At 44.5% G+C, this 12,319-nt stretch overlaps 1 protein-coding gene across 6 annotated transcripts in view; it reads left to right on the top strand.

Moving 5' to 3' along the window:
* The window catches only part of LOC140909185 (uncharacterized), a 101,546-nt gene that overhangs the window by 6,092 nt on the left and 83,135 nt on the right, over window positions 1–12,319 (top strand). For 5 of the 6 annotated variants that reach the window (XR_012158127.1, XM_073337893.1, XM_073337889.1 and 2 more), the window contains one exon: window positions 10,650–10,766. The exons of the other annotated variant lie outside the window; for it this stretch is intronic. Coding sequence is in view for 4 of the 5 variants with exons in the window: in XM_073337893.1 (XP_073193994.1) it covers window positions 10,650–10,766 (117 nt within the window). In the remaining variant the exon portion in view is untranslated. The remainder of the gene's footprint in view (window positions 1–10,649; window positions 10,767–12,319) is intronic. 6 annotated transcript variants of the gene reach the window in all.

Here is a 12,319-nt window from a genome sequence, read left to right as displayed (position 1 = left end):
TCCAGTGGTGTCTCAGCAAGCACAATGGCACCAAGTGTCGTGGCTGGCCCAGTGGTGCCAGTGGGCACCGAGGCCTCCGGCGCAGCGCTGGTGGGGGCTCGCTTGGTAGCCAGAGCCTTGGAAGCACCGTCGGCGTCCATCTTTAGACTGCCAGATAAAAGGTCGGTGGGCCCTGTGTCCTCGGTACCGTGCCCGGAGTCCTACCAGGTGATGGATCGTCAGGTGCCATACAAAACCCAAAGCACTGCACCGGTCTTGCCCAGTCCAGAGGAGTTGATTGCAGCCCCACCCCCCTCCATCCTGCAGGAGGACTACCGGGCCCACCAAGACCTCCTAAAAAAAGGGTGGCAGCGAGCCCCCACCTCCAGGCTGAGGAGATGGAAGAGCCCTCAGACTCCCTGTTCAATGTGCTGTCCCCTTCAGCACAGGGCAGGGTGGCCTTGCCGCTCCATGAAGGGGTGGCAAGAATTTCAAATGCCCTGTGGTGAACACCAGCCTCCTTGGTTCCCATCTCTAAAAAGGCGGAGCGCAAGTACTTTGTACCCACGAAGGGACATGAGTATCTGTATACCCACCCGGCACCCAACTCGTTGGTGGTCGAGTCGGTCAACCACAGGGAGCGGCAGGGGCAACCAGCCCCGACCCCCAAGAACAAAGACTGGATGGTATTTGGTGTCTGACCATGGCTCTTGGCTCCGGCTTGCTTGCTGGACTTGGTAACTCAGCTCCTGATTGGGGCTCTGGCCACTAGGCCTGGTCACCTGCTCCAACGTTAGGTCAGTCTCCCGCCCTGACCATTAGGCAAGACTGCACACGGCCTGGCCCTTGAAAGAAAGAAAGTCTTTCCCAGAACACAACCAAAAAACCATTTCATTTGAATAACTGTCCAAAAATCAGAAATGCACTACTAGACACTATTGTGTGAAAATCCACCCAGAAACGATATAACAATAATAATATAGCAGTTACCAAAACACAAATAATAGAGTGAAATTCAGTGCCCTAAAAAATCCGAATAGAAACTGTGCGAGGAATCTGCTAAAGAGAGAAAGGAAGACATGATTGCTCAGTGCTTTGGAAGTCACACTGAGGATGAAGAATGCTTTATAAAGTATTTATTGCTTCATCAAGTTGTAGCATGTAATGCCCCAAACCAGTTCCGTTTTCCTAAATAAATAACTGATAATAAAGCAATTAACCTGCAGTATTGCCAAGAGTTAAATGTTTACCTTGTAATATTACTTAGCACTTCTATAGAGCTTTTCATATGGGGATATGAAAACATTTTACATCTTTTACAGAATTAAGCCTCACAAACTTCCCTGCAAGTGAGGGAAGTATTATCCTCATTTTAGCGCTAAGAAAAATAGTTAGTATAAGTGACTCATCCAAGGTCACACAGTATGTCAGTGGCAGAGACAAAAAGCAAATCCAATTCTCTTGACTCCCTGTCCCCTGCTCTGACCCTAAATGAATCTACGTTTCCCCACCTAGGAATCACCAATCTGAAAGAGAAATATTACAGGTAGAAGTACGACAGATCTAGTAACTCTACCAGTAACTAATTAATATAGCAATTAAACAGAACAGTCTGCAAGGTTTTGCTATAAATCTTTCTGCTGTCTTACATCCAGTTGAGTTGAATATACTTGTCCTGGGATTCCCTAAGAGTTTGACTTACATTCAGCTTTTTTGCCCTGAATTATTTTGAGTTTGTGTTTAATGGGAACAGAAAGGCTATTGTTACTAATAGTGCGCCTGCCTACTTTCACCATCATTTAAATGTGTGGGACTGAATGCCAATTTTTGGTGCCTATCCATCAAAAATGTTCCAAAAACTAATGTTTAGGTTGTTGTGAAGGAAGCTATGGGTATGCAGGTGTGTGAATGTTTCTTTGCTCCCACCCTTGCAGGGGGCTTCAGTTTTGCTCTCTTTCTTTCTTTTTTTTTTTTTTTTGAAGTATAGATAAGCTGAATCTCTTCTGACGGGGAAGAGAGTATGATTTGCCAGTTCCTGTTTTACGGTTGCTGGCAGTTATTTGTCACACACAACCATTCAGTTTACCTGCTACAGTTAATAAAAAAAAATAGAAAATAACCCCTTTTCTTGAGTCTCAGAAAAATTCACAGTCCCCTTTATAGTTGGTCACCCTCAAAATAAGAAAAAGGAGTATACTATAAGTACAAAGAGAGTTGACAGCATCAGCTTGTTGGTGTACTTCACATGTAATATTGCCATAGTAACAAAATGGTGAATATAGCCATTCATCACAGAATGCTGAGCTAAAACAGACACTATGGTTATTTACTGTAATAAAAGTAAAATGTAGAATGTTAAGGTCTCCATGATGAACTGAGGCCGTGTTTCCCAAACTTGGGACGCCTCTTGTTCAGGGAAAGCCCCGGGCAGGCTGGACCGGTTTGTTCACCTGCCGCGTCTGCAGGTTCAGCCAATCGCGGCTCCCTCTGGCCACGGTTCACCGCCGCAGGCCAATGGGGGCTGTGGGAAGCGGTGTGGGCCGAGGGACGTACCAGCTGCCACTTCCTGCAGCCCTCATTGGCCTGGAGTGGCAAACTGTGGCCAGTGGGAGCCGCAGTCAGCCGAACCTGCAGACGTGGCAGGTAAATAAACTGGCCCTGCCCGCCATGGGCTTTCCCTGAGCAAGCGGAGTCCCAAGTTTGGGAAACACTGAGCTAAGGAATAAAAGGTCTCCCTTATATGGTCCATTCTGTAAGTCAGGAATTAAGTGTCTCTGTACATGATGTGAGGGTAATTAGGGCATTCAGCAAACATTTGTAGAGCTATCAATTACAGCATTATATCTTCCACATGAAAGCCATGCTGAGCTGCAAAGTGCAGTCACAGATAACGTATTCTGACGTTTAATTTATATGAGTATATCAAGTGTCTCCCTTCAACACATTCTGCTGATTTTGTTTCAGTAAGGTCACTGTCTGTTGTGTAAATACTTGTACTATAGTAATGCCCAGAGGTCCCAATCAGGATCCATTGTATAAAGTGTATGTGCATTATAGATGGAGCTTGTAGTGCTGCCAATTAATTAAGGTTGCCCAATGTTTTCCATTATAATACTCTATTTTCAATTGCTTAAAACATTGCCAAATTTTAACCATTTTGGCTGAAGTTTTCCATGTGAGGTGTCAGTCGCAAGCTAAATATTTTTGGAAAGTTTCAGCAAAAATGGTTCAGCCATTTCAAGAATGAGATTAGAGAAAAATATGTTTTGCCCATGTTCTTTTTAAAAAAAAATTACACCCTCCATACTTTAGAGCAGGAACTTGACATTTGGTGGGAGGCTTGACTTTGTGTCAGGGGTTTGGCTTTGCTGTTCTTATGGAAAAACTGCCTGTATTTGATCAAATTATAAACCTTAGAGCTCATTTCACATATGCTGAATAAAGTCTTGTTAGATTTGGCAGCTAAATTTCCTGAGGATTCCATCTGCATGGAACAGGCTCCAGCCTGGGGCTGCAGGGAATGAGTATGACTTTCCCTGCAGAGAGATTGTCACTCCTGTTCTCTCTGCGCTCCCCCAGCCGGTAACCAGGCAGTGAGAAGAAGGAGGAGGCTGGCTGACTGGACTAGAATACAGAAGGGACAAGAGTCAGACTTGGGGAGGTGGGCAATGGAGGGAGTAAATAGGGACAAGAAGTCTGGAGGGAGTGGGTGGAGGTGACTGGGATGAGGAGTCGAGGAAGGCAGGAGACTGGAGTGAGGAGCCCGACAGAGGAGTGAGGAAGAGCTAGGATGGGGAAAAGAACAAGCTGAAGGGGAGAAGGGAGTCAGGCTTGTGGGGGATAAGGGGTAGATGGGTTTCTAACCATTCGAGTATCCACCCCTCAGAGCCTGGAATAGACCTCAGCATTCCTGAATCTACCATTCCCCTGTCAGCAATATTGGTGAACCCCACTGGCAAAGTGTGTGCCATCCCCCTCTAGTGGCTTGGTCCTTAGAGGATAACTGTCTAGTACTGCTACCAATTATGCTGGTATCTACAATGGAAGAGGTCTTTGTAGTGGATCTAAAGGTTTGAACCCTGCTGATGACCCATGTGGGTGTCAATATGATGTCACATGATAGAATTTGTTTATTCAATTTGCTTTATTTATAAAACCTAGGAAAGTAACACACAAAGTTTGCAAAGTCAAGCGCTCAAAAGTTAGGAAATGCCAGTATTAAGGTTTCTTGTACAACCTTAATTGGCCTCCTTGCACATAGGCTTAGTGTTAAAATTTAAATACAAGATGAGACACTAATTTTCTTTCTGGACGCCTTCCTCATTCAGTACACAGATTGACCAGCATTGGGGATGAATCAGGGTTTTGTAGTGAAGGAGGCTCTTGGGTCCTGCCATGACCCAATACACACAAAAGACAGGAGCTTACATGAAGCTTATAAATTAATTTCAGACATGACGCAACTGGGGATGTGAGGGGTTAAAAGACAGCCAAGCAGGAGAGAGGGAAAAATAGGGCTAACTTAAAAAGATTATACAAATGCTCAGTGAAGACAAGTGCATGCCATGACGGAGCAAAGACTTTGTTCTAAAATATAATAAAAACAGGAAGTTGGGCACCTAATTGGCCAGTTTCATGTAGGTATGGTGGAAGAGAAAGGAGATGATATGGCTTTGGGGACCAGCTCGGGAAGGGCATTCTGTTCTGGGGAGAAGGTGGTAAAAAGCACAGAGACAGTTATGAGATAAGTGGCCAAACAGGGTGCCTAGGCTGACTTCTTTGGTGGAGCAAAGTGCCTGTAGTTGCATTGAGAAGGTATGGGAAATCAAAAGTAAAGCTTACAATTCCCAGGGCTTGTCTACACGACGGGCAGCAATCGATCCAGCGGGGGTCGATTTATTGTGTCTAGTATAGACGCAGTAAATCGACCGCTGATCACTCTAGCGTTGACTCCGGTACTCCACCTCGACAAGAAGCACAAGGGGAATCGACGGGAGAGTGTCTCCTGTTGACACACTGCAGTGAAGACACCACGGTAAGTAAATCTAAGTACTGTGACAGGGCAAGGCCAGATGGCTATAGAAAAGTAGTGGGAGATAGTTATATTAACTCCAAGCTAAACAAATCCCTGGTACCAGGGTAAGTGAAATGGAAGCTGCTCCAGGTCAGTTAAGACACCTGCGGCCAATTAAGAACTTTCCAGAAGGCAGGGAGAATGCTAGGTTGATTGGGACACCTGAAGCCAATCAGGGGCTGGCTGAAAAAAGCCTCCCAGCCAGTCAGGTGGGTGGGCATGTCAGGAGCCGTGGGAGGAAGTTGCGCTGTTGGAGAGACTGAGCAGTACACACCATATCAGGCACAAGGAAGGAGGCCCTGAGGTAAGGGTGAAGTGGAGCTTGAAGAAGTGAGGACTGCTGGTGGGGGAAGTAGCCCAGGGAATTGTACATGTCATGTTTCTAAAAGGTCAGCTACCAGAGCTGATACTATTAGGGTCCCTGGGCTGGAGCCCGGAGTAGAGGATGGGCCCAGGCTTCGCCCTCCACCCTCCTTTGCCCCCTGATTAATCACTGAGACTGGGAGACAACAGAGACTGTGCAAGGAAGGATAACTTCTCCTCACCTCCCTCGCTGGCTTATGATGAAAATGGCTCAGTAGACTCTGACCCTTGTCTCTAGAGAGAGAAGGGTTAAGTGGAGGGTCACAGTGAGCCTCTGAGGCTAGCGAAATCCGCTAGGAAACACGGGACCCACGGAGGCAAGGACAGAGCTTTGTCACAGTACGTTGACTTCAGCTACGTAACTTAGATCGATTTCCTCCCCCCTCCCCCAGTAGTATAGACCAGCCCTAAGCAAAGTAATCATACATGCTTGGAGAGGAGTAAAGAGCGTGTGTTTGGATTGTCAGTAAATCTCTCTTCGGACACGAGCCATGTATCACTGAAGGCTACCCCAGCATGGGAATAGGTATTTCTGCATCTGAAATATAAAGGATATTTATTCCACTGATTTACTTTTGATAGGGACCTCTGAGCCTTTGAGACAGTGTGCTAATGATTGTCTCAGTTCTTGATTCAGGCACCAGGGTTGTTAGCCCATCAAAGGCATTGGGAGGCGTCTCCTGTGACAGTTTTGAGTTTAGCTCTTCTGTCAGATTTTCTTCTTCCCCTCAAACAGAACTGGCTTCACAGCAATGGCAGTGTTTTATATCTCCGTCACATTTTTTGCTATAGTTACAGTTGATGCATTTTGCTTGAAGCAGAGTTGAGCTCAGTCCAGGCTCTCTCCTTCTCGCTTTTGTTGCAACTGCTGTGCCATGGCAGTCTGCCATTTTTCTAAACTCAGTATTCACACACAGACCTTTCTGCAGGACAGGAATGGCCAGGATTATGCATGTTTGCAGTGTGTCCTTGGTAGCAAGGAATTACTTACAATGCAAGGGGGGTTCTTTCAACTGTGAGCAATGTGCCTATTGAGCTGTACCTTGGTCCCCATCCAAAGAGACAGATTTTTGTAAATAGGAGGCAAATCAATAGTTTGGGTTTTTTGTTTTTAACACAGATTCTTTTTATATGTAAATCATTCTTATTTTTCTGTATTTTTAGCAAACTTTTGTCCTGTGTGCTTTACTGAATGAAAAGTATTGTATAAAACACAAACTACCAATATAAATTCAATGCTATCCTGGACATGTTATTACAACCAATTGTATCACGGTGGAAGAATATACAGAGTTGCATAAACTTTTCTTTTTTTTAAATAGTACCAAATTTATTTCTGAGGTAGCAGTTTCCGATATCGACTTTGGTCTCCTGTCAGCAAAAGGGATGTGTTCACACTGAATCTCAAACAACAATCTCAAACAATTTACTTTAATCTGAGAAGCAGATTAACTTTTTTTTTTTAAATTTGATTTATTTTAGCTCCCAACCACTTAATTATTGGTGTGAGTGCTTCTGTCACTCCCAAAACAATTACCATGCAAATCTGGACTTTTTAAGAGTTGCCTTGTGATGGGGCGGACTGGGAATGAGAAGGTCAACCCTTCCCTGCTGGCAGAGGAAGCCACGCCCCTGAGGCTCTGCTGGGCATGCTCCAACAGAGAGTCAAGTATAAAAGCCTGCAGAGCTGCTCAGTCAGGGCTGGCGGCTGTGGAAGGAGGACACCCAGCAGAGGCTCCTGTTGCACCAATAAAATAAAAACCAGCAGGATCTTATTAAAGGGAAAAAGGCAAAATACCACATTAATTGTGAATATAGAAAGAATCATAGTAAGCAGTTAGTTACAGCTGTAACATTCCATTCAATCTCATATTTATTCACACATTCATTCATACACACACACACACACACACACACACACACACACACAGGTTCTACAAGGTTGTTATCATAGTTACCAGCCTTAGAGTTGCTCATGCCAAGGTGGCCTGGACATGAGGAGGGAGCAGGGCCTTGTCAGATACTCATCTGATGCTCCTGGAAGTTGGTTTGCAGAATCAGACCCCAAAGTTCTCACTTTTTAGAGTCTATTTTTATAGGAATTTCTTCCTATGCCAGTCTATGGGAATTGCTTCATCATGCTGTTGCTGAATCAATCAGCAGATAGCACATTCCTGACGGCTCTGTGCTGCTAGATGTTATCTTGTTCTTTGGTTCTCCCATTCTTGAGGCTGTTGGGTGGATTCCAGTCTGCCCTCCGGGGGCGGGGGGAGTGGGGGTCCTCTGGTTATTTCCACTTGACGCCTTCTTCAGCCGATGGACACTGGATTCTTAGGCTGGCACCTCCCTGATCATTCAGTTATTATCCACACCAAGCATCCATCCACATACATCCTCTATCTCTATTTTAATCACAATTGTTAATACAACAAAAGGGCGGGGAGTCTCTGGGTGCTGTTTCTGTTGTTAGAGTATTGCTTTGAGTCTCTCTCTCTGTGAATTGCTTTGAGAACAGACTCTGTCTTAGAATGTACTAACACAATTAGCAGCTTGCAAGTTTCACACATAGAGGGAGAGAAACAGTACCAGAAACCAAGAGACCTCTTAATTAGTAATACGCTGGAATTTAAACTATGGGGAATCAAACTCATTTGTGATTTTAATACAGAACTTCTTTAATATGATCCAACACTCCAGCCCAGGAGCAGTGGCGACTTGTACAGGAGAGAGCCAAGGTGCCAGGAAGTGGGACCAGAGACTGGCAGCTGTGGGAACCCTAGGGAGCCCCAGGGGCTGAGGAACCTGAAGACACTGATGCCACAGGGACTGCTACATTTGGAGAACTGGTAGAAAGTGACCCAGGAAAGGGAAGGGAGTGGTATCTCCCACCACTCTGAGGGTAGCGTGTTGCAGTAGGATTCCCCGCTGACGCGGGGCAGATCACGCTGTCAATGACAGGGCCCTGAGTTGGAGCCCGGTGAAGGCAGGTGGGCCCAGGCTCCCCTACTGGGGGTCTCTAACACCCCCCCTTTTTTGTGACAACATAGTTCACCGACCCCTCTCTTACCTCAAAGGAGATAGATGAACTCCGGCTGCTGGGCTGGACTATCCTGCAAGGGGAAGAGGACTTAGAGGGATTCTGGCCCTCAGGCCACACCACTTTAGGAGCTCCCTATAGAGACTCCGGCCGCTAGGCCACGCTATCCCACCAGAGGAAGAGAGTTTCGGGAGACTCTGGCCATTGGGCCATGTTGCTTTAGGAGCGCACTATGGGGACTCCGGCTGCTATGCCGCGCTATCCCACCAGGGGAAGAAGATTTAGAGGGACTCTGGCCACTGGGCCATATAGCCCTGACTACCGGGGAGGTTGTAGAACTGGCGTAGAAGCCGGGAGGCCGGGTTAACCTCGCCCCCCCTGGAATCAAAGGGGTTGACAAGGTACAAAACCCCCCACATACCTCATACAATGATTGGTTTCTGTTGGGACCAAATTCCCAGGAATATCACCCTCCCGGGGGCTCATTTTATGGCAGTAATTTAGGAACATGGTAGGCCCATGAGATGGGCCAAGTAAGGCTAGGCTGGTTGATGAACAAACAAGCCATAAGTCTGTGATTTAAAAATAAATGAAGCAAAAAAAGTTTTCCACAGTCAGAATTTGTTATATTAAATTAAATGTTTTCTTGCAGCCAGGGCTTCAAGATAAGAAACTGAGCTCCTAGAGTAGTCCAGAACAGTCTCAGAGAGACACAAATACTCACTCATAGTACATTCACTCTGCAACCAACAGCCTTCGCTAACTGCAATTCTAACAAACATCTCAAGATCAAAGGCTACCAGATCCTTACTTTGAACATGTCTGCTCTCTAAATACTGGGATCCTGGTCATTTTCTAGATTTATAGATTCTCAGACTAGAAGGGACGATTGTGATCATCCAGTTTGACCTACTGTATAACACAGGCCACAGAACTTCCCCCAAAATAATGCCTAGATTTTAAATCAAGATTGATTTAAAAATTGTCTGATGGAAAATCCACAACGGTGCTTGGTAAATTGTTCCAAATTCTGGATACAGCCTGAAAGATACTTAATAAACCGGACAGGGCAGCACAAACAGTGTACAGAGTATTTTAAGGTCAGAGTTAAGGGTGATTGGGTACCTTAGTTCTGCCTTTCCATGCTTCATTTTATTTATCTTGATGTAGAGTTTCCTGGTCCTCTAACATTTGTTGTTTGTAAAGCCACAATGTTCTAATCAGGTTTAGTTTGAGTAAGGCATTGATACAATCTCACTGCTTTATCTCTAGATTAACTTTTCTTTTTAGGGAGGGTCTGTGATTCTTAAATTCTTATAGAAATTACAAGAAATAATCTGTGACACCATGATATTCCAACATTTCTGAGTTTAGAAGCATTTACTAAGTGTGTTGGACCCATCAATGCACATTACTGGTCTCTTGATTTGGAACTTTTGAGTTTTGTATGTGCGTACATCTGCATCTAGCAGGCTTTGGGTTCTGGCAGAGATTGTAAAGTATGTCTAGGGAAACTTCTATAGTTTGCTGGTGCAGCTTGCAAAATCCTGTCCCTAGGGCCAATGATTTAACACTGCATTAACCCAGGTGCTTTGTGTATATTACTTTCAAGAGGAGCAGAAATCTATATTAAATTGTTGATACGAGTTTACGTCTCTACCTCCATTTTCATAAAGGTGTATGTTTGGTAATTTGGATTAGACTCTGGAAGTGGGTGGGTGGGTGTACACCATTCGAAATTGCTTTTTAAAAAAAGGTGAAAATTCAATTAAGTAGATATAGCCGTTCATGAGGCCTTTGCACGTGGAGGTGGGCTATGGGAGATCTGCCAGGGATTTGGTTCAAGCACATACAGTGAAGTCCGTTACTGAAAGCCATAGAAACAAAGTTCTTATACTAGTTTGTATATATTCTCTGGAATACTTTACTAGCTCATATTAATACTGAACAATAACTGAGTGGAAAATATTTATGGATTAAAACTTATAAACAAATTCTCAAACTGAGCCAAGCATCAGCTCCACAATTCTGAAAATTTAATTTTTGTATTATTTGGCTACTCTTTGATTTCAGTGAAAGAGACAAAGCAAGGGTTCTGTTATGCACTGAAGAAGGTATGCACATTTTAAAGTGTGGCACTTATCCTAGCCATGATTGATCGGCCCCCTGTTTTCACATCCATATATTTCTGCCCAGAATGACAAAACCCCCAAAAAGATGATGAAAGATGACACCGGGAAGAAGAGGAACAACAAATCATCATTTAGTGATGAAGACAAGGAAGATGCAATGAAACAGGCCCTGCTAGAACAGGTAATTCCAGTATGATGTTTGCAGATAACTTAAACTACTCTGTGTAATAATTCCATAGAGTTAGAACATTTGGATTGCGAGAACCCAAAGAGCTCTCCATTGTTATCCACATGGCCTGATGGCGGCTTCTCTGGTTGCAGGGCTTATTCATTCCTTTGGCTGATAAAGGATTTGATGCTGATGTTAATGCCCATTTTAGCCTTACGTGGTATTCCATTAATTTCAGTGACATTGCTCTTAAAAATTGGACCCAATGATCCAGTTCTCGTATAAAAACTCTCCTCAAAAAGGCACTTCTGGTACCTATATTACTAAGGCGAAGGCAAACAGGAAGACACATGGGAATTGAGGTAGCTGTAATTACCGTACACTTAATGGGAGAGTCAGGTTGCTCTTACAACAGAATTTTTTTTTTTATAGCAGCTTGCAGATAAATGGGTAGTACATCTTATTAGCTATTTGTAAGCAGATTAGAATTCTCATCTTTAGAATTAAATTAGATTAGAATTAGAAACATCAAACTGAAAGTTTAGCTAAAGTAAACATTATATAGACAATATTTGTGAATGTTCGTTTCATAATGTGGAAGTTGTCAGGTACCACCTTATGTCGTGTAATGTAAGGCAATTTTTCTTCTTGGAGTGGTTGCTCATATCTATTGCACAGTAGGTGCTAATAAGATATACTACCATGTGCACTGGTGTCGGAAGTTTTCCCCCTAGAAGTACCTGTAGGGGGAGTGCCCCTAGCGACCCCTGGAGTGGCGCCTCCATGGCGCAGTATAAGGGGCGCTGCACGCTCCCCTCAACCCTCAGTTCCTTCTTGCGGCCAGTGAAGGTGCTTCGGAACTGCTCTGCTCCAGCTTTGCTGCAGCTCGTCCCCAGAACTCTTGTTAGGTCAGTGAATGTTACCTGTAGTTAGTAGTTGTTAGTTAGTGCACTTGGGCCGGGGCATGCCCCACGCCTGGGTTTTAAGTTGTGGAACACTTGTAGGCGACCGATGCCAGTGAGTGATCCGTACACAGACTGTTTACACTGGGTGAAACCCATCTCAGCTGTCACTGCAAGATTTGCAAGTCGTTTAAGCCTTGGACCGAGAGAGAGAGAGAGACATTAGGCTCTGGGCCGTCCTGATGGAGTCAGCATTGACCCCGACGTTGTGGGTTGTTACATCATATCACCATACAACTATGATGCTATATAAAGTTCTTTGGGAACTTGGCAATCCAAACATAACTCTGTTGTCAGGGTCCAAAACAGTTTATTTAGAAAAGCAGGCACCCTTACTTTCTTAGCTGCCATTGAGTAAAGCACGGATATCTACTGAAAATGGATTTGGGGCCTGGCAGCTTACTGAGGCACTGATCACAGAAATTCTTCTGCTGGGGCAGGGGTGAAATGGATGACAATATGCTCCTCTTGGGCCAGTGATGGTATTGATCCAGACCATAGTCAACAGCACCATCTGCTGGGAACTCACTATAATACTTCGAGATTATTTCAGTTATTCTTCAATATATTAACCTAAGAATATTTATATTCTATCTGTAAATA

The sequence above is a fragment of the Lepidochelys kempii genome, chromosome 3 (genome assembly GCF_965140265.1).
Source record: "Lepidochelys kempii isolate rLepKem1 chromosome 3, rLepKem1.hap2, whole genome shotgun sequence".
Lineage (NCBI taxonomy): Eukaryota > Metazoa > Chordata > Testudines > Cheloniidae > Lepidochelys > Lepidochelys kempii.
Note: the sequence above shows the minus strand (reverse complement) of the source record. Positions and strands in the feature narration are given on the sequence as shown.